General features: G+C 44.2%; 2 protein-coding genes across 3 annotated transcripts; both read left to right on the plus strand.

Annotated features, from left to right (window-relative positions):
- The first annotated feature begins 46 nt into the window (after window positions 1-46).
- LSM1 (LSM1 homolog, mRNA degradation associated) lies at window positions 47-10,927 on the plus strand. Of its 2 annotated transcripts, XM_028526619.2 has the most exons (4): window positions 52-485; window positions 4,177-4,245; window positions 5,510-5,625; window positions 10,413-10,927. In XM_028526619.2, exons 1-4 carry the CDS (start codon window positions 440-442, stop codon window positions 10,581-10,583), a joined length of 402 nt encoding a protein of 133 aa, XP_028382420.1. In that variant the 5' UTR covers window positions 52-439; the 3' UTR covers window positions 10,584-10,927. The 2 variants fall into 2 exon arrangements, with proteins under 2 accessions (XP_028382421.1, XP_028382420.1); XM_028526620.2 differs by lacking the exon at window positions 4,177-4,245 and having other exon boundaries at window positions 47-485.
- Window positions 10,928-19,257: 8,330 nt separating this feature from the next.
- On the plus strand, window positions 19,258-25,655 carry STAR (steroidogenic acute regulatory protein). Its single transcript, XM_028526786.2, has 7 exons — window positions 19,258-19,462; window positions 20,265-20,378; window positions 20,692-20,819; window positions 21,939-22,097; window positions 22,229-22,413; window positions 23,027-23,120; window positions 23,644-25,655. The coding sequence occupies exons 1-7, from the start codon at window positions 19,399-19,401 to the stop codon at window positions 23,755-23,757; spliced, it is 858 nt and encodes a 285-aa protein (XP_028382587.1). The 5' UTR covers window positions 19,258-19,398; the 3' UTR covers window positions 23,758-25,655.
- Window positions 25,656-25,932: the final 277 nt, after the last annotated feature.

Raw genomic sequence — 25,932 nt, forward strand, 5'->3', positions numbered from 1 at the left:
AACAGCCAATCCCAGGCCAACTCCCGCCCCTTCAGCTGCTGAGTTCGAGAGTTGGGGGATTGATGTACGCGACTCTGGGGTCGAGGGAGCAGTAAAATGAGGGGCACCACTATGTTCCTTAGAAGGGAGAATACATTTTCCCACCACATATACAATCTAGAATCCTCTTCCCCTTTCTTCAGAGACGAGAAAGTGTGCCCCAGGACTGTACGACGGCCCCGCCTCTTCGTGAGGACGGGCGCGTGATACAGGAAGTGGGTGGGGATAATATGGAGGAGTTTCCGGCGTGCCCCGGCGGCTGAAAGCCGGGGCAGAAGTGCTGGTCTGGGTCCGCGTTCCAGTCCCCGTTCCGCCGAGGCGGTGGCTACGGTAAGAGGAAAGAGGTGTTGGACACGCCGGCCCTTCGCCGCTACACACTGCAGCCTTACCTCAGCTCAAAATGAACTACATGCCCGGCACCGCCAGCCTCATCGAGGATATCGACAGTGAGTTGCTCATCTCCTTCGGGTGAGGTCTAGGGAGAAACCCTCCTCCCGGACGGCTTCTTCTCTCGAGGGAGCTCGTAAAACAAACACTACGTGGTTTTAGCACTTTGCTGGATGTTTGTTGTTGACATCCTTCACGGGAGGGAGGAGCCACGGGGACACACCGTTTGCCACCTCCCAGCCCTACTGCCGCTATCACTCCTGTCCTGCAGTGTCCACCAGTTCCCGGACTGGTCAGCCACAAGCTGCAGAATTCAGTCCTGCTTGCGAGGGACGCAGCTGCTGAGGCCCGTAAACACGGAATTTGCCCCTCGCCCAGTCTGCTGTCTTCCTCTGCGATATTTCGGAGTTCCAGGTTGTTACAGGTGGATGGACGAGAATACTTAGAGAAAGGATTAATCAAGAAGTGAAAATATTAAGACGACAGCATTTGGACTTAATTGGCAGTAGACATAGGCTTTACGCTATGTAGCCATTTACAGTAGTATTTTACCGTGAGGGTCTTCACCACTTTCAGGTTATGGCAGTGGAGACCATTGCCAGACAAGGTATTGACTTTCTGGGAAGGCTGAGTCAACTCGGACTTCTTTTTTTCTTCTGCTAGACAGTTTTCTTTTGCTTTTACTAAGAAGACCTTCCTTATTCCTAGTCATTGTCCTGGAGAGAAATTCAGCCCTGTACAAAAGAGGAGCCACTTACAATTGTCCCATCTTTCCTTTTGCTAAACTCTCATCTGTGAATCATTCCTTAAATAACATTGTTTTTGTAATCGTTTTAATCTTTTAACCGTGTGATGTCTCATTAACTTGCAATTGCTGCAAAATGGTTTATACACAAGTTACCAGTCTCTACAGTTACTGTGTATACAAATTAAAGAGTGAGTGTATAATTAAACTCTCTTTTTATCTCCTGAATCATTTTTTAAATCCAAATTAGGGATTTGGCAAATGAAAGGAAATGTAGTGTAGTCTGGATCATGTAAACAACTCCTGTACAAACCCATCTGTAATGCAATGAAAACAAGTTTTAGTTGTCTGAGAATGCTCTTTTGCTTTCACCTCTTTTGTCACGTAGCTGAATTATTGGAGGTCCTAACACATTCTGTCATTTTAAATAATTTTAAAATAATTTTTGTTCTCCAGCCTTCTGACCTTTTTTTTGCAGATTCCAAGCCTCCTCCTTTACCAAAAAGTTCAAAACCATTTCATATGCACCCTTTAATGCTGCCACTGCCCCCCACTTTCCTCCTCTCTCCCTTGTCTTTCTAGTATTTTCCACCCTCTCATTTGAGTAAGAAGTACTCCGTCCTTTCAGTTTGTGTCTTTTATTACTGTTTTTTCCCCACTGCTTCTGGAACCTCCTTCCATTAATATCATTTTTCTCTCATACTGTCTTTCTCTCTCCCCCAGATCCATTTCTTCATGTATGTTCTTGTCTGTCCATTTCAACTTTTTTTTTCAGTTGTAACCCCCTGCAAATGTCCATCGGTTTTTCATATCCTTACCCCCAAATGTCTTAAGTCATCTCTCTGACCACCTACAATAGACTACGTCTGTTACTCCTGCAATTTGATTGTTGTTGTCAACACACTGCTTCCAGTCCATTATTAAAAGGCATCAGTCTAATTCACTCTTTGAAGTTTTCCCCTCCTCCCTGCAGCATTGTGATATTGCATGGTGATGCTGGATTCTTAATCTGTGCTCTTGATTTCTTCAACACTTGATTTTCTTACCTCTCCAATTCTTACTGTTCCTTAAAATAGACTGTCTCTTAGGTTCCATTATTTACCTGCTTCTCTCTTTAAGTCTAAAAGATCTCCTGGAGTCCAATAATTATATCACCTCTTTGTGATATAATTTGTGCCCTTGCCCAAAATTGCTTTCTCTAATTCTGACCTCTTTGGCATTCTACTCTTACATTTCCAACATCTTTTGACATTTCTGTGTACTTACAGAAATGATAGCACTTCAGAATTGCAACCAGCTAATAACCGTCCACCCTGAGCTTTTTTTACTTCCAACTTTTGGTAAATGGTCCTCCCTGGCATAATAACTCAAAGTTCCTACATGTTCTCTAACTCATTTCTTGAGCACCCGCTCTCTCACACCTACCCACATATACAAACTCAATTAGTTGTCAAATCCTGTTACTTACAAAATGCACGGTCTTAGTCCTGCCTTCATCTCCCTTCTCATCTCTACCTTGGTTCAGGTCTCCTTATGCTTCAGACTCTGGGAATAGCCTCAGCCACTCTCCCTTATTTGCAAGTTCAGTCTTCAATGTTTTCTTGTTCCCTGTGAAGTCACATCCAAACTCAACCTGCTTCAGGTTATTTTCTGACTTCATTTCCTGTCATTTCCCTTCACACCCTCAACTTTTCACCAAACACAGCTCATTTTTTCCTCCTGCCTAATTACAGATTTCCCTCCCCTTCCCTGTCACTCTTCCCATGGCCAGAAATTATCTGGCTTTCAAGGAACAACTCAGATACATCCTCCAGCTAGAGTTTCTCTCAGTCTCATATAATTAAAATGACCTTTCTTGTGGCAACTTAATTACAGCCCAACTACAAATTCCTTCAGGAAAGAATCACTGTATTGTTCCTCTCTTCTGCATCAAGAAAGTGTTTTATTCATGGCACTAAAGAAAAGAATGAATGAACTTTACTAGCTATTCTAGTGACTGGCTTATTGTCATTCTTCAGAATCAGCTCAGTCACCTCTTCAGAGAGGTTTTCCCTGGCCACCCACTCTTCTGTAGCTACTTTCCCTCCTTATCATACTGTCTTACTTATTATTACATTGTACTAATCACGGTAGGTTGTTTTGTTTGCCTTCTTTCACCAGGAATATAAAGTCGTAAGGTCAGTGATTTTCTGAGTCTTATTCTGTATTGTATATCTAGGCCCCAGAGTAGCACGTAGCTCTCAATAAATATTATTGAATTTTTGCTCTAGCTTATTATCAGCATCTTCCTTTTACATGCCCAGGGCATTGTTCTTACTTAAAAACTTCCCTGAATCCAAAGTGTGAAACAGAAGCTCTTCTTCTAAGGTCGGGGGTGGGAAACATTCCTAGAATTAAATTTCTCAATTTGCAGCTACAGAAACTGGCATGACAGTGGTGGGGGCAGAGGAGTTTAGCCTCAAACATTAGGGTCTAGAGCCAGTCAGGCTTCCTGGCTATTCATCCAGTCTACCACACTACTGTGAGTGACTCTTTACACCACTAACCTTGTAAACCTTGTAATCCAGTGGTTTTCATCCTCTTTGATTTCATGGCAGACATAAACTATTCACTAAAATTCTGCGACATACCAAAATATCTATTTTTTGCCGATCTGACCAAAAACATAATTTTGATTCATTCACACCAGGAGGCTATTGTATTGGCTGTTATCATTTTGTGTTTTGTTTTGTTTTATTGACAATCTGAGGGAAAAGAGGTGAGGGCCCCTGACTAAATAGTCAGGTATTGAAAATTCTTACGGCCCACCGGTTGAAAATTGCCGCTTTGATCTAAACCCCAGACTACCTCAGTCCTCCCTCTAATTTCCCAGTGTACTCCCCCTTAATACCTTGGAACAGTAAGTGGTGGAGCTTAAACTATCAACTTTATTTTTGTTGTTACCCCATAAACTCACTGAAGCTAACAGTTTTCTTCTTTTAAAGATTTTTTTTTCCTGTCCCCAGAAAAGCACTTGGTTCTGCTTCGAGATGGGAGGACACTTATAGGCTTTTTGAGAAGCATTGATCAATTTGGTATGTATTAGTTACAGACTTCTCTTGTACTCTGGATAATAAGAGCTGCCCGTTGTATTTTTGTTGTTTCATATTGTAATTTATCTGCAACTTTTTCATGTGTCTGGCATACAGGAATACAGTTTTGAGTCATTGCATCATTGTGTCCTAAATTATGATTAGATGGTTCAAAAGCTTGTATTTTCAAGCTTATATTTCTAAAACTGGCTTTCACTAGAACATATGATTATAGTGTTTTGGGCTTTTTCTTTTCTTTTCCCCATTAGAGGGAGCCAAAAGACAGAAATAGACTCAGTCCACTGAAAAAGTTGCTCATTTGAACTTTGGCTTGGGGGTGACTACTCTTCAAAGCAGTTCCTGCACTGAAGGTAATCCCTCCCCGTCCAATGAAAACTGGGTAGAAGGCATTTTCTGAAGCTTGTGAGGGACCCCATCATTAAGCTCAAGATTTTACACTTAGGAATACATCAGACTCAAGAGTCTCAGTCTTTGTTTTACATCCCGCATTTTTCTAAAGAGATCATATTGGCTTCTGTTTCAAAAAACTTCTTAGTTCCTATCAACATTTGTTTGACATCTGCTAGGTCAGTGGATTTGGGCATGAGGAAAAAAATAAGACAAATGGTACCAGTTGAAAGAAGAAAATTATTCTTAACAGGTCAGGATTCTGAATCATAAGTCAAATTCATCAAACTACTTTGAGGGAAAAGTAATACTGACTTTACTCTCAGATTACCAGGTATGGTTATCTGACAAAGTAAAAAAAATTAGTTTTTTGCTGTATCATAACTCATGGACACTTGTATTGGGTTAAATGAATGCTAAATACTAAAAGTTAAATCTTTGATTAATTACCACATACATACCCACACAACAGAAAAACCATATCCTTTAAAAAAAAAAAAGATTTTTCATCTCCATAGTTGTTTAAAATCTTTCAAGTGCCCCACTTATTCCGTTTTCTTACAGTCATGTTGATATTAGCAATTAACTGATAAACTAATTTAATTTCCTTTTTCCCTCACCATCACTTGTGTATTACTACAACATAATCCCAAATACTCTCTCAGCTTGCAATTGGTTAAAAGCCTCAAATGGTGTGTTGTAATGAAATAGGAGACTGTTTGAAATTTTCGTTTTTCCCTGAATTAGAAAATTTTGAAATCATGTTCAACTAAATCTTTTCGACTCAAACTAACTGAGTTATGGACCTTTACCCAAAATTTGAACTAAATATCTTTGTTTCTTCCCTATACACTTATAGCTAATTTAGTGCTACATCAGACTGTGGAGCGTATTCATGTGGGCAAAAAATACGGTGATATTCCTCGAGGGATTTTTGTGGTCAGAGGAGAAAATGTGGTCCTACTAGGAGAAATAGTAAGTGAAAACTCTTAAGCTGCTCTGGGTATTGATAAACATACTAGTTAGGTTTCTTTTTGTCTTTTCAAGAGGGAAAAAATATGTTTTTCATATTTCACCAGCTTCTCACAGGAAACCACTACATTAGTTTAGGAAAGCCACAATTATAAAAGTAAAGTTAACAGAGAAAAGTTAACTTTGTTTCAGTGCCTCTTGGCATTTTGAAGATTTGATCCCATTAAAGCAAAACAATATTGATTTTACCTGATATCTTTAAAAAAATACCATCCTGTCCAGGCAGTCAGTTGGTTGGAGCATTGTCCCGGAAAGGTTGTGGGTTTGATTCCCAGTCAGGGCACATACCTAGGTTGCAGGTTTGATCCCAAGTTCAAGCACATAAGGGGAGGAGGTTGGCAACTGGTTGATGCCTCTCTCTTGCACTGATGTTTCTCTCTAAGAAAGTAATGGAAAAAAATGTCCCATGGGTGAGGATTTTAAAAAACGAATACCATCCTATAAATGTGTTCATTAATATATCGTTTCTGCTATTTCTAATAGAAAATGAAAAACTTGAATAATTCAATAAAGTAAGATTTATGTACATTGTATATTTTGCAGTCATTTAAACAGTTGGTCCCAAGTAGTTTTTCATGACATAAAGTTAATTAGCTGTGTTTGGAGAGGAAGAAGCATTGCATATACAATGTGATGTCTGTGTTTTTTAAGGGGTAAAGGAAAGGAATGGATGTAGGAGAAGCCTTTCTGTGAACCATGCTGATAAAGGAGTTCAGCTTCATTTGAATCCTTAGCTCACAACCAGTGACGAGGAAGATTAGTTGACAGGTGAAGAGTTAAATCTTCTCTAAAGTGGTGTTTCTGTAGGGATGTATGTGTGTGCATGTATATACACATATGCAAATATACATACAAAACTATTAGAAAATTATTTTATATTCAGGGTAGGGCAAAAGTATGTTTACAATTTATATGGGAGGTAACACTATAATTAATAATTAATAAAATTACAACAATAAACTGTTTTTGCATTACTCAGAACTGTAAACACACTTTTGCCCAGCCTTGTACATAAAACTATTAGTACTCAACATTTATTTTAAAAATTTTTATTTGTTGATTGATTTTTAGAAGGAAAGGAAGGAAGAGAGAGAAATAATTGATTTGTTGTTCCACTTATCCATGCATTCATTGGTTGATTCCTGTATGTGCCCTGACCATGGATTGAACCTGCAACCCCGATATATTGGGGCAACACTCAACCAGCTGAGCTACCAGGCAGGGCTAAAAGTATTCAACATTTTAAAAAGATAAACCTCATTGCCCTGGCTAGGTGGCTCAGTTGGTTGGAGCATCATCCCGTAGACTAAAAGGTTGTGGGTTCCATCCCTAGTAATGGTGCATACAGAAGGCAGCTGATCCATGTTTCTCCCTCTCTCTCTCTCTCTCTCTCTCTCTCTCTCTCTCTCTCTCTCTCTCTCTCTCTCTCAAAATCAATAAAAATATCCTCATATGAAGATTTTTTTTTAAATTATATTAAAGATTAACCTCATTTCATGTTTTCCATGAAACATTACTTAAAAAGTACCTTATTTAATACCTTTTATTTGATCCTGCTGCTTCTGATTATTGGGTTTGCCAGGAAAATCAAAATAAAAAACTTTGACATTTGCTTGATTTTATATTTTTCTATTGTTTTCAAAGTTTTCACTAAAGTTTCCCAATACCTAGCCACTACTTGAATCAGGTTTACAGAAGTCCTTTGAGTGCAGTGATTTTGTCCATAGCTGTTTTCAACAATAAGCTAGTTGAGACAATAAGGAGATAATTCTACCAGGGTCAGGTTGGTTCAGAGACCTTATTTTGAAATAGCTAGAAATGACTAATGAGTACTGCCCAAATGCTGCTATAAAATACATGAAATACCTTTTCTAAAAAATATCTTCTGTGGTTGATATTTTTTGTTCAGTGTATCATTTCTTGCAAGTTTGTGCAGCAGATATGGTCATCTCCTTGTATTATGTAAAGGTTGAAACGAAGCACTACACTACCCAGAGATGTGAGGGAGGAGCAGGAAATGACTGTGAAGTGGTCTGCCAGTGCGTTAAGAGGGGCTGATCCCTCTCTGGACAGTGGGGTCATGGGTGATTATTTTTTCCTTTTTTACACTTTTCTGAGTTTAATTTTTAAAGAGAAAACATACTACTTTGCTGCCAGGGATAGATTTAAGTTAAAACATTCACACGTACTCTGCTTTAGTTTTATAGTGTTGAACATCACAGAAATGCTTCCTATGCCAGTTACTTGGGCACAAGTTGCCCCTGTGTTAGGTGCATGTGTATGTGAACATGAGGAGAGGAAGCGAACTTGGGTTTGTTCTTGGAGATTCATTGTTTTCTGGTAGCCCTTTTATGGAGAAAAGCACTCTTTTTACATATTGCGGTTTGGACGTTGCAGAATTTTTACAGTGGTACCATTTAAAAAAAAACAGGAATGCTTACATAATCATAGGAATCTAGAGTCAGTTTGAAGAGATTAACTGCCAACTCTAGGAAAAGACATACCCAGAAACCACCTAGATTCAGTAAACATTTCATTGCTTAAGAAGTCCCTGAAATCTGCCCCAAGGATGATGATGTATGAAGTCTTAAGTAACAAGACAGATTGCTGGGAAACAGCATCACCACACAAATAGCTCAATGAGTAACATATTGAAAAGTGCAAGAGGCAGTACTCTGAGAACATGATCTTCTCTTCAGCTTCTACTCAAGGGTTGTGAGGGTAGGTTACACTTGATAATATATTTTCCTGGGTGCAGTTAATATTTTACCCAGTGCAGGGTTTGCCTGTGTAATTTGTATGGCTTTCACGTAACCTCTCTATCGAGACTCCTCCATCTGATACGTAATAGCCCGTGGGTTCTGAGGCCTTGGCAGCATCTGCAGGTTAGTACCCAGTGATAGGTTGGCACACCTAGATAGTTTATATATGTGTAGTGCCTTCCCAGCATTTATTACTGAAAGTCAGAGGAGAGGATAAGAAATAAGAATTCCCTGACTGGGTATGGCTCAGTTGGGCATCAGTCCACAAAGCGCACAGTTGCTGGTTTGATTCCTGGTCAGGGCACAAGCCTGGGTTGTGAGTTTGGTCTCGGACATGTACAAGGGGCAACCGATCAGTGTTTCTCTCTCACATTGATGTTTCTCTCTCCCTCTCTCTTTCTCCTTCTCTCCATGTATCTAAAGATAAATAAAATCTTTACAAAAATAAAAAAAGAATACCCTGTCTGTATAGACTGTCCAGTTACAAATACAGAATAGCTCTGGCTGGTGTGGCTCAGTGGACTGAGTACTGACCTGTTAACCAAAAGGTGGTTGGTTTGATTCCCTGTCAGGGCACACGCCTGGGTTGCAGGCCAGGTCCTCAGTGGAGGGGTGTGTGAGAGGCAGCCACACATTGATGCTTCTCTCCGTCTTTCTCCCTCCCTTCCCCTCTGTCGAAAAATAAATAAATGAATCTTTAAAAAAGAAAAGAAAAATAAATAAATGAAATCTCTAAAAACAAAACAAAACTGAAAGATACCTGTATGTTCATTTTAAAGAGAATGAACTGAACCTGTGGATAATAGTAAGATAGATTTATAATAAGATTGTGCATTTCAAGATGGGTTATCAAACTTTTACAAGGTATTGACCCTAGTTGATGTGGCTCAGTTGGTTGGGCATCGTCCTGCAACCGAAAGGTCGCCAGTTCAATTCCTGGTCAGAGCACATACCTGGGTTGCAGTTTTGCCCCCTGGGGCATGTACAGAAATGAACAACCAACCAATTGATGTTTCTCGCCCTCCCTCCCTCCCTTTCCCTCTCTTTAAAATCAAAAATAAAATATTTTTAAATGTTTATAAGTTCTTCAAAAATAAAATTATTAAGCATATTATCCCATATTAAGTGAAAAAATAGTATTTGCATTGTGGGTTTTTTAAAAAGTCAGTATATATATGGGAAAGTTAGAAAGGATACTCACCAAAATATTATCCCTCTATAGTGGAATTAGGATTTTTAAAAAATGTCTGCTAGTGTGTTTTTTAAATGTCATACAATGAGCATGTGTCTTTTTTTAAATAATGGGAAAAATTATTTTTTTAGTAAGCAAAACAATTCTTTAGTTAAAATCAGAGAACAATACTGAGGCCAAACTGGTTTAGTAATCTAACTGGTCTACTGAAGTTTTCTCTAGAAGACTTTGCTGCCATGAAGGGCAAAGGAGTCTTGTTATAATTTAAAGACTCCTAATTAATGCAACAGAGAGATAGTTTATTGCCTTTAAGGAAGGGGGTCCTTCTTTGAATCAATGTTCTCTACTTTCTTGCTGAACAACCCTCAGAAATTAAGCTGACTCTGATAGTGCAAAAATACAAAGTTTATCTAAAGCCATCTTGGCCTTGGTAACTTCTTTCTGGGATTCTCTGGGGTTGGAGAAATAGCCTTTTTTTTTTTTTTTTTTAAAGAAAATTGGTTCTTCACTAATGTAGGATTTCAGACAACCTACAGCTTTGTTATGCACACTATTCTGATCCCTATTACCACATTCTTATAAGTATTTATTCTGTAGTAGTGTGGCCAACCATTTCTTTGTAAAACTTATCTGTTCTTAGACGAAAGATATTTCAGCCATGTCACAATCATGAAAAATAACCCAAACCTGACATAGGAGTCCATTTGCCTTGAGATCTGTAAGGTTTTCCATTCTTGGTCATCAGTTGAAGTTTTTCCAAACTGCTTGTTTTGTAGGACTTGGAAAAGGAAAGTGACACACCCCTTCAGCAAGTGTCTATTGAAGAAATCCTGGAAGAACAAAGGGTGGAACAGCAGACCAAGCTAGAAGCCGAGAAGCTGAAAGTCCAGGCCCTGAAAGACCGAGGTCTCTCCATTCCTCGAGCAGATACTCTCGATGAGTATTAACTCTCGTTCAGAGGCCATTGCTCTTGGGGAGCAGGGGCTGCCACTGAATGAAAGTGACATTCTGGTCACCTCACACATTTGACTAGAGACTAGAATTTTGAAAAGCCATTTTTCTTTTGAGTCTTTCACATATGCAAAATGAAAAAATCATGTAACAGGGTTTTTTTCCCCCTTTTTAATAACAAAATCATTGTTTAAAGAAACAGCTGGATGGACTTCTTCACTCATCACTATGCAGCCAGCAACTACTCTCCCTATTGCTCTGCCCATCCCAAATTAGAGTTTACAGGGGACATTCTTCGTTTGCTTGTAAATAAAGTATGAATCTCAAAGCTGTCATGTTATTTCCCAAGTTTGAGTTGCCGCCAGTGAATAGACAAAATTAAGTTCCAGCCTCAAAGCTATACACAGTTCTGTCACTTCATAACTTGCTAGTTATGAAGGAATATTTTCATACTAAGTACCTTGTGGGTCCTCCTCTCTCCCCGCTGTAAAAAAACATTTTCAACCTTCAGGAAGGTCTTTCAGTGAAGCTTCACAGTTACTGGTTAAAACAAAAGCCTTGAGCTTGAGAAACAGCATCCACGTTTACTAAACTTGTTCTGGTTTCACGAACAGCTTTGCAACTAGGTTCCTGTGAGATCCAACATTTTAGTAAGGTGACTTTTTCTCCTAATCTGTCCATTTAGTTCACTTCTATAGTCCTTAGAATTGAGTTGAGCCTTCTATGCTGTAATAAAAAACGCCAATAAAATGGTGTTTTGGTGACATACATCCAGGCTATTCTGGCTGACACCATGGTGATGCCACTTTTCTGGTGTGATGCTGACTGCATGAGTGTAACAGACTATTGAAGAGAGTGCAGTGTAGTTTGGGGACAATATACTGAACTAGGGGTTTAGGAAACAGGTTAAAATTTTGACTTTGTTTCTCTCCTGGCACCTTGGGCTTGAGCAAGTCAGTTCTCTTCTCAGATTTTTTTTTTTTAAACTGAAGAATTATTCCAGGTGTTTCTCCTTTTCATAATCGGTTGAGCAAAGGCTTCCTTTTCATAATAGTTATATGTGATTCCTGTGTTAGTTATTTTATAGCATTACATATACTTAACATTTTATGACCTCAGGTGTTAGCTCCACATGCCTAAACCATTTGACAGCTGAGCTAGTCATTGAGTTCATTTTAAAATAGGTAATTTGTGCCCTGGCTGGTGTAGCTCAGTGGATTGAGTGCTGGCCTATGAACCAAAGGGTCCCCAGTTTGATTCCCAGCCAGGGCATATGTCTGGGTTGCAGGCCAGGTCCCCAGTAAGTGGGCATGTGAGAGGCAACCACACACTGATGTTTCTCTCCCTCTCCCCTTCCCCTGTCTCTAAAAATAAATCTTTAAAATAGGTAATTTGTGAACAGTTGTACCTAATGATATTTCACATGTGTCTTGCCTTTCATCTTACTATTTAATAACCAGAACTTGTTTTTAACTGCTCACACAAAGCAGGAAAAAAAAACACAACCAACTTTTTTTTAAAGATTTTATTCATTTTTAGAGAGGGAAGGGAGGGAGATAGATGGAGAAACATCAATGTGCAGGTACTGGGGCCATGGCCTGCAACCCAGGCATGTACCCTGGCTGGGAATCAAACCTGTGACACTTTGGTTCCCAGCCTGTGCTCAATCCACTGAGCTACACCAGCCAGGGCTACAACCAACTTTTGAAAAAGGTGTTTTTTGAAAAACACTTCTAACTACATGACAGTCGCTGGGAGTCAGCAGGATTACAGTGTTAGTTTTTCTGAGCACCAGTTTCAGAACATCTGACCCCTTGAAGGAATTTGGACTGACTAGTTATCTTGTTTTTTCAACCCCTAAAATCTCCAAACACAATCATGAGTTAACAGTTTATTCTTATGTTAAAGGAGAAGAAGGGACTGAACTTTGACAAGTCAAGAATTTCCCAACCATAGCAAGGTTTTGACCTTTTAGAACCTTGTTACACAGGCAGCAACTAAGAATTACAACTAACAAATGAAACTATAGACTGTTAACTTCCAACCCATCTCCAGGATGCTCAGCAAAATAGCTGGCCCTTAGCTCTGCCCAGCTCAGGATTTCTGCAGATACTAAAATATTTTCACCTTGTCTATACCTTTGTTTTCTCTTTAATACTTTCTTCCAATAGGGGTTCCCATGAGACTGCTTTTAAAGGAGACACACAAGGAAGATCTACCAAAGCCCCTTTCTTGGCCATCTTCATTCTGATACAGTTGAGTACCCAGCGTATCTCTTACTCATCCAGCTGGTCTCTTTCCCTTTCCTTGGCCCTTGATCTTACATTGCACGCTCTTCTCTAAGTTTAAACCATGGTATCTGCTCCACGCCCCAACTCAGATAAAACACTCCCAACAGTCCCTGGATGCTTAAATGATAGCCAGGTGCCTTTCTACTGTCCATCGTGGAAGGTTTCTCAGGGAAGACGTGTTAGCGTGAACCCCAGAGGTATTACAAAGAGGTGAAGAAGGCTGGGAAATGGTCTTTTTCTCTTAAGAGTGTTGGCTGGCACTCTCAGGCAGAGGGCAGTGCAGACAGCGGAGAAGCGTAGGCCAGCAGGCAGAGCAGACCCACCAGGCAGCACCAGGCAACCGCTGTGGGCAGTCCCAGCCTCCAGTCTCATGGCCCCACAGCACAGCTCAAGAAATGGGGTCCAGGAATTGAACCTGGCAAGCAAATACTAGAGGAGAGGCAGTTAGAGAACAGTCCCCTACTCCTTGATTCCCTCCCCCATATTACACATTCAAGGGAAGACCCAAAACCTGGAATTTATTTATAAAAAACTATTCTTACATGTTTAAACTTCAGTCTCCTTCAAAGTACTATCTATTTGATGCAATACACCTATCAAGACATTTTTTCCACTGCTCAAAACAGTTTTTGCATTCATCGATTTTGATACCTTTTAGTGCTTCTGCCATTTTTTGTTTCACCTCTTCCACACTGGCAAAACGTTTCCCTTTGAAGACTTTTTTCATCTGGGGAAACAAAACAAATTGCTCGGCAAAACTGGGTGAATAGGGAGAGTGGGGCACAGGGGTCACGCCGTTTTTAGTCAAAAGCCGCTGAACATTCAGCACAATGTGGGCAGGTGCACTGTAAATCACCCATCATGAAATGGGCAAACACACTGTGTATTAAAAAGATATGTATCTATTCCCTGAAGCCAAACACAGCCTCTCACAACAATGCCAGCTGGTACACTGATAGATGGGTTCCTGGCTCACCTAGTAGGGGAATCCTGTACTACAAGGGGCATGCCCTCCAGAAGATAATTCCAGGGTTTTTTATGTTCCCCCCTTGTATGTACTTATGTGTGTATAGTGTGTGTGTGTGTGTATAGCATTTTCTCACCTTTCAAAAGTCATACTACAAAACGAGCTCCATCCAACCACCTTTCCCATGAGGAGCTGTCATTCGCAGGGAGGTACGAAGAAGGCATTCCAGTTGTAGATGTTGCAGGCTGATGCTCGAATGCTGAACCAACCTTCCAGCTGGGAGCTGACAACCCTGCTCATAATCAAGGAAAGAGCAGCAGGAGAGACTCTCTTCTGAGCTGTCACCTTGGAGTTCTTTGTGAGCTGAGCAGGAATGTAATCAGTGATGCAGCTGATATGCACATGTGCTGCATCAATGCAAGGACTTGTAACAACGACACTCAGCCTGTTAGGACCACATTAAACCTGGGAGAGGTGAAGTTTTTGCAAGAGACCGAACATGATTAACTTAGTTTAAACCTGAGTTGCAACCTACTAGGTCCTAATATGAATTTAGTGGATTATAATGAGCATTTTTTAATGTTGGCTCTTTTTTGTTGTTTGTGCTTTTACTTATTTATTGTTATTCTGTTACAGTTGTCCCAATTTTCCCTCTTTGCCTCCCTCCATCCAGCCCACCCCTCACTCCCACAGTCAATCCCCACACCGTTGTCCATGTCCATGGGTCATTCATACATGTTCTTTGACTAGTCCCTTCCCCTTTTTTCCCACATTATCCCCCTTCCCCCACCCCTTTGGCCTCTGTCAGTCTGCTCAATGTTTCCATGTCTGTGGTTCTAGTTTGCTCATTAGTTTATTTTGTTCGTTTGATTCCTCTTATAAGTGAGATCATATGGTATTTGCCTTTCACTGACTGGCTTGTTACACTTAGCATAATGCTCTCCAGGTCCATCCATGCTGTCACAAAGGGCAGAAGTTCCTTCTTTCTTTCTGCTGTGTAGCATTCCATTGTGTAAATGTACCACAGTTTTTTGATCCACTCATTAACTGATGGGCACTTAGGCTGTTTCCAGCACTTGGCTATTTATTATAAATAGTACTGCTATGAACATTGGGGTGCATAAGTTCTTTTGAAATGGTATTTCAGAATTCTTAGGGTATAATCCCAGTAATGATGTCACTGGGTCAAAGGAAGTCCCATTTTTAATTTTTTTTTTAATTTAAATTGTTTTTCTTATATTTAGAACAATTTAGATTCTGATATACATTACTGTTTTAACAGGCAGACTACGATTAATTAGTTCACAGACATTTTAAAGATTTTATTTATTTATTTTTAAAGCAAGGGGAAAGGAGGAAGAAAGAGAGGTAGAGAAGCATGGATGTGCAAGAGAAACATTGATTGGTTGCCTCTCTCACGCCCCATCTGAGGACCTGGCCCACAACCCAGGCCTGTGCCCTGACCGACTGGGAATCAAACTGACAAGCTTTCGATCTGCAGGCCAGTGCTCAATCCACTGAGCCACACCAGCCAGGGCTATAACCAGCATTTTTTTTTAATATTTTATTTATTTATTTTTAGAGAGGGAAGGGAGGGAGGGAGAGAGAGAGAGAGAGAGAGGGAGAGAAACATCAATGTGCGGTTGCTGGGGGTTATGGCCTGCAACCCAGGCATGTACCCTGGCTGGGAATCAAACCTGGGACACTTTGGTTCCCAGCCGGCGCTCAATCCACTGAGCTATGCCAGCCAGGGTACAACCAGCATTTTTTAAAATTGGAATAATTAGAAAATAGAGTACATTACATAATAAAAATAGGTTCTGTGTGAAACTTGTTACATGCATATATATGAATATTGTATACACGTATAAAAATATATTTGTTACTGTGGGTAGCTGTTAGAAACATTTGAAAAATTGCCTTAGTTTGTAGTAAATCGTTATGTGCTATTGCAGTTAGGAAGTAAAAGTATCTGTTCATTGCCCATCCTTCACCTCACGCCCCGAAAATCACCTGTGCCCTGGCTGAGAAGTCTGGACTTCACCTTATGTGCTCTTGATGTGTTGTTACCCACCTGAAGCCATACAACCACCCTACAAGGATTACAAAAAGAAAAAGAAAACCTGTCCCTGTTTCACAGATAAGAAAGTTGAGATTGAAGAGGGGAGTGAGCCTGGGACCATAAAGCAGGGGAACCAGGACCAGAAGTCTCCGAATACAAAACTTGTGCTTTCTGCGCTTCGGTTCCCAGGATCCCCACTACCGTTCCAACAAACCCAAAGACGGTGGTGTTGCCCAGTGCTCACCTCCTCTGAGCCAGGACCCACACAAGCCCAAGGTCCCTGTCCTCAACCCCCAGCCTCTGCCTCCTAGGGAACTGCAGAGGAATCTCCCACCACACCCTACAAATACTCCATTTGGCTGAATAACCACAGTTTCCCCGGACAGCCAGCTCTCAACCCTCAGACCCCTTCTCCATGCTGTTGGCCGTTTGTTTTTTTTTAACTGGACACCCACACCCCATCCTCCGTCTCAAACCTGGCTAACTCCTTATTGCGCTTCCCACACTCAGCCCTAATGTCACTGCCTCCCAGAAGGTTCCACAACACTCCTCCCTCTCCCTGTGTAATTAGGTGTTCCATCCCCTTGTACTTCCCCAAACCCTCAGCTGTTCTACAACTTTCCATATGGGTCCTGTGGTTCATTTTTCTCATAACTGTAGACCCACACAGTGGCCACCCAGTAAAGACTGTTGAATGAATGAGTGGAGTCCTCTCCTTTGCTCCTCACCTGCCTCCATCCACTGGCCCCAGGGCCTTCCTCTCCAGCACTCTGCACACAGCCTGAGCCAGATCTGATCTCCCTGGGAGGTTCTGCCATCACCAAAAGCAAAGCCAGGCCCTGGCCTGATAGCTCAGTTGTTAATGTCATCCTGATGTGCCAAGATTGTGGGTTCGATCCCCAATCATGGCACATGCAATAATCAACCAATTACTGTATTGATAAGTAGAACAACAAATCAATGTTTCTTTCTCTGTTTCCCCCTCCCTGCTCTTTAAAATCAATAAAAAAAAATTTTTTTAAAGCAAAGGCAGATACGATGTGTGAATCAGATACAGATGACATGCAAAACCAGAGGAAATTTGCAGACCGCTCTCCGCCCTTACTCAGAGGGACAGTAAGAGTTAACTAGTCATTCAGCCTGGAAAAGATGAAGAAGAGAAGGCAGCCTTGGCCCTGCGGGAGGTCACCAGCACCTCCTCCTCTGAGTCAATGGCAGCCTCTGACATCAGCAGCAGCTCAGTGCTCCAGGCTCCCGCACGCACGGCCCCCTCCCCTCTCACAATGGCCATAATTCTCCACAGGATAGCAACAGCGGGGCCTTGAACGTTATTATCTGCAGGGCCTATCCCATAATAACCCCCTCCCCACTCCTCCCCACCTCCGCTGGAACACACATGTGCTTGAGGGTGCACGTGTACCAAGAAGGGAGGAGCAGCCGTCCCAGCACACCATCTGTACCTTCTTTCCAAGTCTATAAACAGCAAAACCCCCATCCTCACCAGCTTCTGCACAATGAACAACAGAGACCAAGTCCTTCTCTCCCTTCGATCCTATTTTCTATTCGGGGCTCTTTGGGGGCTGGAAACAAAGCTAAGAGGCAGGTTTCCTAATTCAAAAGACATACTTGGCCCCCTGCCCCAGCTGCTTCCCCATCTGGTCACCCGACAGAGAAGGAGCAAGAGCCTGCTCTGGGCCCTGCCTGAAGCTGAGTGCTGGGGGGTGGGGATGGATGTGGACAAGGAGCCTCAGGGACAAATAATCCCGCAAAAGAGACAAGCAAACACACACAAACCATTGCACAAATCAGGACTGGAGATATGCCCTTCTAGAGGTACTGGCAGCAAGGGCGTAAGCCAAAGGGATAAGCTGTTCCAGAAGGTTGTGTGTGGGGGGGGCCGCAGGGGGCCTTGAGCAACGGGCCAGCCCCTGGTGAGAGATGGGAGGAGGACAGACAGGGCCTCTCTGAGTTGCTGGACCCTTCCCACTGCCTCACCAGCGATTGAAATGAAGGTGTGGGACTCACCCTGTTTTGTGTGGGCTCCTTTTCATCCTTTCTGTAGTGAGGGAGACAGGGGCACCTCACTTTCTAGGCCTCCCCTCTGCCTCCAGGCAGTGGTGACAGGGCACAGAAGTCTCATACAGCAGGCAGGCTCTGAGCCAGGGGCAAATCAGTGTGTGCTTCTCTGACCTTCCAAAATTCTTCCCAGATGAGTCTGGCTTAGAAACAACTGCAAGGGCAACCTTAAAGGGAAAAGATTTCACCAGAGACCAGCATGCAGGCTGGGAGGGGATCTTCCTCACTGGGCCTCTGGGGTGAGGTGTGGGAACAGCAGGGAAGACTCAGCTGCCTTATGAGTCTCTGTGTAGAGCACAGGCCCCCAAAGTGCAAAGACCAAGGTGAGCACTCCTGGACCACGCCCAGCCCTGTGGCACAGCCTGCCCTACCTGGGCACTCAGAAAACGTCTGAGTGCGGGTGAAGGGCGCAGCTGGACTCGGGTCCCCTGTCCTTGCGCCTCTGGCCAGTTCTCCCCTCTGCTTTGGGGCCTTACAGGGCTCAGCTCTGAGGCGTGATAATCGTGCCAGCACAAACCCTAAGCAGGGGAAACAAACTCTGAGCAAGGTTTTGGTAAAGTTGTTCATATAAATGGCCAAGTAATTCAACAGTTGAATTCACGAAGCACCTGGGGGCTGCCAGACGAACGGTGTGTGGGCTGAGGGCCAGAAGGTCTGTGTGGTTTTCCCAGCCCTCCCACTGACTAGATGTTTGACCTTGAACAGGTCATTTCCACTTTCTGGACTTTGGGCTCCTCATACAGAAGCTGGATGGCCTCCACCAGCTCTGACCCACTAAGCTTTTAGCAGACACCCTGGGTGCTCTCCTAGGCAGCATTGCCCAAAGCCTAGTGTGCAGTTCACAGAACACCTGCATGGCAATCACCTGGGAATTTTACACACACACACAGCTTTCAAAGCCTCAATTCTAGACCTATTAAATCTGGAGTTTCTGATGACGAGGGCTAGAAACCCGTTCCAAGGAGCAGCCCATGTGCTATTTGAGAACCATTCTTGGATGGTGTATGCTTTCTTCTAAACCGCCTTCACCTCAGCTGCTGCTTCGTCTCTCCCCTCCACCCACTGAGTCTGGCAGCAACCTCCCTACTCCTTTCTGTGCGCTGTCCTACCCCCTCCACTCCCCACAAGTGGCCAAAGCAGCAGTGTGAGGCAATCCCTCTATCCTTGACCCTTTCCTTTGCACAGTGACTAATGGTTTTCTTATCTCTTGGTGATGAAGCACAGCCTTCAGCTGGGAGCATTTAAGACGCAGAACACAGGCCCTCAGCCACAGCTGCAGGACCCAGAGACAGACCTTGACGGACTCAGGAAGGACGGAAGCCACCTTCGAGGGCAGAGGCAGAAGCAGAGGCAGCGGCAGCAGCAGCGGCAGCAACAGCAGCAGCACCACCACCAGCACCAGCCCCCAGGAAAGAATGCTCCTAGCAACATTTAAGCTGTGCGCTGGGAGCTCCTACCGACACGTGCGCAACATGAAGGGTGAGTTCCCCGGGGGAGAGGGTGTTCATGATGGTGACCAGAATCTCTCAGGCATATGGTTCGGTGGCAAAGGTACTGGACTGGGGGCAAGCCACTTGGCTCTGATCCCAGCCATGCCTTTTGCTGGCAAGTCTGCAAAGCTCTTGTCCCTCGTGGACCTCAACTTTTCTGCTGGAGCCTCTGGGCTGAATATGAAGATGCCTGTGTCCCTTCCAGATTCCGTGATTTCTGGTCTCCCCTCCAGGGCTGCAATCTTCCTCGAACTCTTCCTGGCTTGGTCTTCCTCTGGGATTGGCCCCAAGGGTACCAGGGAAGTCCTAGCTACAGTGGGAGAGGTAGAAGCAAGCCTTGACTCCAATGAGCAGTACTAGCAAGCCTGAGACATGCTCAGAGAAGGAGGTGGGGGGAGGAGAGAAGGAAAGGGGAGTAAGGCAGCAGGGTAGCGAAGACCCTAGCTGCTGGCTAGGGGGCAGGTGTCTTTAATTCTCCTGCTGTAGCAGGTTTTTTCTGGTTCGAACAAAGCTTCTTTCCCTTTCAAGGCCACGCTGGTTCAGCTGCTGTCCCCAGGCAGGGCCAGGCCTGGCCAGCCCAGATGGAAGGCAGGTTTCTGGGCCCAGGGGCAGCCTGGTGCAGCATAACGAGCACTGGGAGTTGACCTGGTTCTAGTTCAGGTCTCTGCTAGGAATTGTATGTTCCTAATCAAGTCAATTCCTTCTCCAAGCCAGTTTCCCATCTGTGACAAGATGAAGGGGCGAAGGGGACTTTCCCACCCTTGGGCAACGGTTTCCTTCTCTTCCTGCAGGGCTGCGGCAACAAGCTATGCGGGCCATTGGCCAGGAGCTGAACCGGAGGGCACTGGGAGGCCCGACCCCGAGTGCGTGGATTAACCAGGTCCGGCGTCGGAGCTCTCTGCTTGGTGAGTGCCGAGGCTTCTGGGCTCCGGCCAGTGGCAGCGGGCTCCCAGGGTGCAGACACTGTACGTGTGGCTCTGGTCCCCACGACCCCCATGACCTTTTTTACTCTCTTGGAGAGGATGGGAATGGAGCTCCTCACAGCCAGACCCTCTCCCTGTCACCTGCAGCTGCTGTGTCTAACTTGACCTGCAGGCTGAATCCTATGGCTTTGGTCTTGGCTCTTGAAAGAGCAGATCCAGAAATCAAGGGGACATAAGCTGGTGGGAAGCTAGGGGACAGGTAGGAAGCTTGATTTCTCATTGGCTGTGTTTCCAGGTTCTCGACTGGAAGACACTCTCTATAGCGACCAGGAGCTGGCCTATATCCACCAGGGAGAGGAGGCTATGCAAAAGGCCCTGGGCATCCTCAGCAGCCAGGAGGGCTGGAAGAAGGAGGACCAGAAGGTGAGGGAGAGTGCGGAGGAATGTGCGGTTTCTCACCGTCCCACTGCTGTCCTCAAGGCCAGCTGGGGCGGGGTTGGTGGGGTTCCTGCTCTTCTCGCAATTCCTGCCTTGTGCAGCAGTCGCTGGGCAACGGGTAGTTTTGAGAATTCTCCTTTCCCAAGAATATATCCTTAGATACCCCTTTCCCCTACCAAACACACCCTGGAGACTCACATTTGAGAAGCATTGTATCCTTACCTCCCCTCTAAATACATCGCACACCCGCGCAGCGGAGACCATGCAACGGGGGCTCTGCACGCAGTAGAGGCCTCAGTACCCCGGGCTGGCAGTGCCAGTGCCAAGGCAGTGTCTGTGCTGTTCAGCCTGCTTTATGGCCGAGCTCGCAGGGGTGACCTGGGCTCACCCGAAACAGGGCTGCACCAAAACACAGTGGCCCAAAGCCTTCCGGCTCTCTGCTCCTGACCACCACACCTTCCCTGGGAGCCAGTCATGAGGCACATGTTCAAGGCCGGTGGCTCTGCTGAGACTGATTTTATCTTCACCAAAAGTTTACATGCTGCCTATTTACTGGAACCTGAAGTTCCAGTAAAGCCTCTCCTTCTCCAAGCTAACAGACTACTACACTGCGAGTCAAGAAACCTGAGATTGAAGCCCGGCACTGCTCTTAGCCAAGGCTCCCTGGGCAAATCACAGCCCTTCTCTGGCCCTACATCTTTCTTGGGTGAAGTGAGGTACTGGACTGAGAAAGTCTTTAAGGTCCCATCCAACATCCTACGTGCATAATGAGTTGGTTGTAGACCAGACTCCTCACACTCCGAGTCTGTCTCTCCCAGGACTTCAAATTTCTGAAGTCAAGTAAAGTCCTTTGCAGCTGGGCCTGCCCATGCCCACAAATATTTGCCACCAAGATAAACGGGTCCCTTCTGGTCTCCAGCACATGTGCAAGGCTCGTGGCAGGAAAGATCACCTACTCTCCTTAATCAGAAATATTATAGTTCCAGATGTCTCGATACTTAGTTCCCATCCCTGTCCCCTTCCTGTCTTGCCTGATACTGTCTGTCTCGGGTCAGGAATATTTTTCTCTAATTTTACCCTGGGGCTCCTCTCTCTCCCTGACAGGCCAATGGGGACAAAGTGCTGAGTAAAGTGGTCCCAGATGTGGGCAAGGTATTCCGGCTGGAGGTGGTGGTGGACCAGCCCATGGACAGGCTTTATGAAGAGCTTGTGGAACGCATGGAGGCGATGGGGGAGTGGAACCCGAATGTCAAGGAGATCAAGGTGAGGCGGAACCCGGGGGTGAGTGGCAGGGGCCCGTGGGAGCCCGGGCTGAAAGGTGGCCAAAGCTGTGGGCGGTAGTGCCTTATCCCCAACACTGGCTAAGTTGATTCCGGTTCCCCGTGGCCTGGCAGGTCCTGCAGAAGATTGGGAAAGACACAGTGATCACTCACGAGTTGGCTGCAGAATCAGCAGGAAACCTCGTGGGGCCCCGTGACTTCGTGAGTGTGCGCTGTGCCAAGCGCCGAGGCTCCACCTGTGTGCTGGCTGGCATGGCCACACATTTCGGGGAGATGCCCGAGCAGAAAGGTGTCATCAGGTAATCCTGGTAGCAGGCTCAAAAGCTCTGTTTCTGAACACAGGTCTGGGGGCCATGCATGTGATGAATGCTGGCTCCAAGAAAGCAATCCTTGGTCCCTACTCCCAGCTTCCTGTTACAAAGGAAGATTCTTGTGTTCCATAGCAGGGGACAAAGACAAGATTAGCCTTACTTACACAACCAGTTTGTCCTGACCCTCTCTGAAAGTTCAAGGGCCTTAACAAGTTCACTAAAGCAAGAGGTAGGGCTGAGGTGTAGCTGGTATGGGTCAGGTAAGGCTGTACCGGCGATTAAAACATAAGTCACACCTCTTAGAACACAGTTGCTGAGCTGCTCAGGGGCCCTGGCCACCACCCTAGACCCTTTCCCCAACTTCTCTGTTACACAGCAATTAAAAGGCACCATAGGAAGCCTCCAGGTCCCAGGTCCAGTTCTAATCGGCCTTTGTTCTGATAAGCTGGTAACCATGCCACTTGTTAAATATCACCCTTGGCAAAGGATGCTTCTCTGATGCCTGGGAAGACAAGGCACTCGAGAAATGTGGTTAGGATAACTAGCCCGCATGCGAGAACTCGGAATTGTCCTCCTGACTTGATTTCTCTTCAATTGCCAGAGCTGAACACGGTCCCACCTGCATGGTGCTCCATCCCCTGTCTGGGAGTCCCTCAAAGACCAAACTCACTTGGCTGCTCAGCATTGACCTTAAGGTGAGGGGCACGGGAGGCAGCACACTGGGCAGCTGGTGAGAGGACAATAGGTTCCTACCCCTCCCACGCCATCCCACACAGTATAGGAAAAATCCTTCCATTCTGAGAATCAGACAGTTGAAGAGGGAAGAGATTTGAGTAATGGCTTGATATTCCACCATGTCAGCAGCCTGCAATGGGTCCCTCTTACCTCTCCACGTAAAATTTTAACTCAGTAGTTACTTTAGAAAAAAAGGAAACTTGCGCCCAGAAAGGTGTGCTAACTAGCTCAGGGTCACACAGCTGGAGAGACAGGTCTGAAATTTGTCCTAAGAGCAAATCCGGTGCTTCTGGCACTTTCACAATGGCAGAACCGCAAAGGAGTCCTCCAGACCTGGACCCTGGCCAACTACAAGGCCGCACCTATCCACAGAACTCGAAGACCAGGACCATACCAACCCGTAACGTTTGTGATAGGGTCCAGAGGTGTCTGGAGTGGAATACTGCCCACGAGATGGCCAAATCCTTCTGTCTTCTACTCTAGGGATGGCTGCCAAAGACTATCATCAACCAGGTCCTATCACAGACCCAGATGGACTTTGCCAACCACCTGCGCAAGCACCTGGAGTCCAGTCCTCCTCCTGAAGCCCGGTGTTGAAGACCCGCCTGCTGCTTCCAGCTGTTCTAGTTGCACTGGCTTGCGTGCTCACCAGGAAAATCCCTCCCAGAAGCCTACAAGTCTACTTGAGATCTTCATCGGGGAACAGTGGGTTGGGGTGGCAATGTATTTACATTATGATAGTAGGACTCAGACTGGTAACATTTTAGCACCAAGAAAACAGGGATGGGGCTCTTATACAAAGGTGAGACTTCTAACTTCATTCACCTCTTAGCTGTGAAATGAAGGTTAAGATTCCCAAATATCTGTAAAACGTTTCTCTGGGCCCTTACATGTCTACCTAAAAAACATCTCAAAATGCTACTAGCTGAGAGAAGGTGCAGCGAGGGTGCTAAATATGAGGACTGGGACCTCATGCTTTATGGGCTGAGAGCTCCACTCCCTGCAGGCGGTGGGTGTGGACACAGCAGGGTCTTACAGCAGGGGCCCCAGCAACTCTCTGCCCCTCCACCGAGTACGCAGAGCTGCACCCAAGTGCAGGCCACTCCCCCAGCAGGTGCCTTCCAGAGACCTAGGTCAAGTTTTCCTGATGAACGAGTACAGAACTGTTAGGGTGGTCCCCCTGCTTCTTCCACGAGCACCAGTCAGAATAAAGTCGTGACGAATACAAAAATTTCAGTCTGTACCTGTTTTAAAGTTCTACTCTGAAGAAATCTCTTTCATTAAACTGCAACTTCATACTAAAGCTTTGAGTCCTAGACAAAAATCTTAATTAAATTTAAATTCCCCCAGCTCATTAAAAGGAAAAACTACTGGGGACTTATGTCATTCAGTTATTTAGAATTTGTTATCAGAACCTTTCCCCAAAACTTAATTTCCATGATAGGCACAAGCCTAAACTTTAAGAATTCTATAACTGGTAGCTGATTAATGGGTATTGTGTGATGAAGATTATGACTGAGGATATTTATTTACTTTTAAGAGAGGATAGTGCGACTTGGGGTGGTGAACACACAATATCATACAGATTTTATAAAATTGTATACCTGAAACCTATAAAATTTTATTAACCAATGCCCCCCCTAATAAATTCAATTAACAAGGAAGGATAGTGTCAAATATCAATGAATGAATATTACTAAGATAAAGTTAAAAACCAATTTTATTTTCCCATTAGTGACTGTTTAGATCTAAGAAGGCAACTGAGCCTTTACTTCAAGTCTATTGTATCCGCCCTCAGTTTGGCTGAGGACTGCCAGCTTCTCTGCTTTAGTAGATCAGTATTTCATTATTTTGAGGGATGGCTGGAACAAGGGGTAGTTTGGTGAAAGCAAATTCCCTTTCCAAGATTTAGAGAGTTTATGCTTTAAAAATATAAACTGGGATGGGATTCATTTGCTAAAACGTATACCACTTGAAGCTTTTCCATTCTAGTGCTAATAGATTGTTGATGCATACCATTTAGAAATAGAGCTCTATTTTATTTATTTAACAAATTAGCAGTAGCAGAAATTCTGGTATTTATTGAGGTACTGAAATTTTACAGGTAGAGATATTTATTGTTATTTATTCTGATTGTTCCTTGGAGTAATCTATTTGTGGCACAGATGAAATTATGGCTCATCTGTCCAGGAGCTTCAGAGTGTGAGGGCATAATTGAAGAAGTATTTCTAGAACAGAATTATCATCTACTCCCCGCTAGGAGAAAATGATTATGTGTTTAAAGATGTGTAGAGCAATATCCACTCTAGTTGCAAAAGAAAACAGGACGATAATAAAGAAATGGGCTTTCAACACACAACACGGTTTTGAGTTTGATTATAATTTGCTTTCTTGAAACTACACAACCGTATCTTTGAGATGACTGTGGAGGTATTCTCCCACTTTTTAAACTTTATATTGGAATAAAATAAGTTGTGATGATCTGCTCACAAAAACAATTTTATTTATTTATTTACTTACCTCACCTGAGGACATTTTTTCATTGCTTTTAGAGAGAGAGAGAGGGAGAGAAACATCAATCGGTTGCCTCTGGTAGGTTCCCGAACTAGGGATTGAACCTGCAACCCAGGTATGTGCCCGTACCTGGAATTATACCCACAACCTTTTGGTCACTCCAACCAAGTAAGGCACACTGGCCAGCGCCAGGAACCATTTTATACAGGACTATATAGACAGTGTGTATTCTTTGAGCCCTTCAAATGAACCTTATCA

Source organism: Phyllostomus discolor, chromosome 11, assembly GCF_004126475.2.
Source record: "Phyllostomus discolor isolate MPI-MPIP mPhyDis1 chromosome 11, mPhyDis1.pri.v3, whole genome shotgun sequence".
In the NCBI taxonomy this organism is placed as follows: Eukaryota; Metazoa; Chordata; class Mammalia; order Chiroptera; family Phyllostomidae; genus Phyllostomus; species Phyllostomus discolor.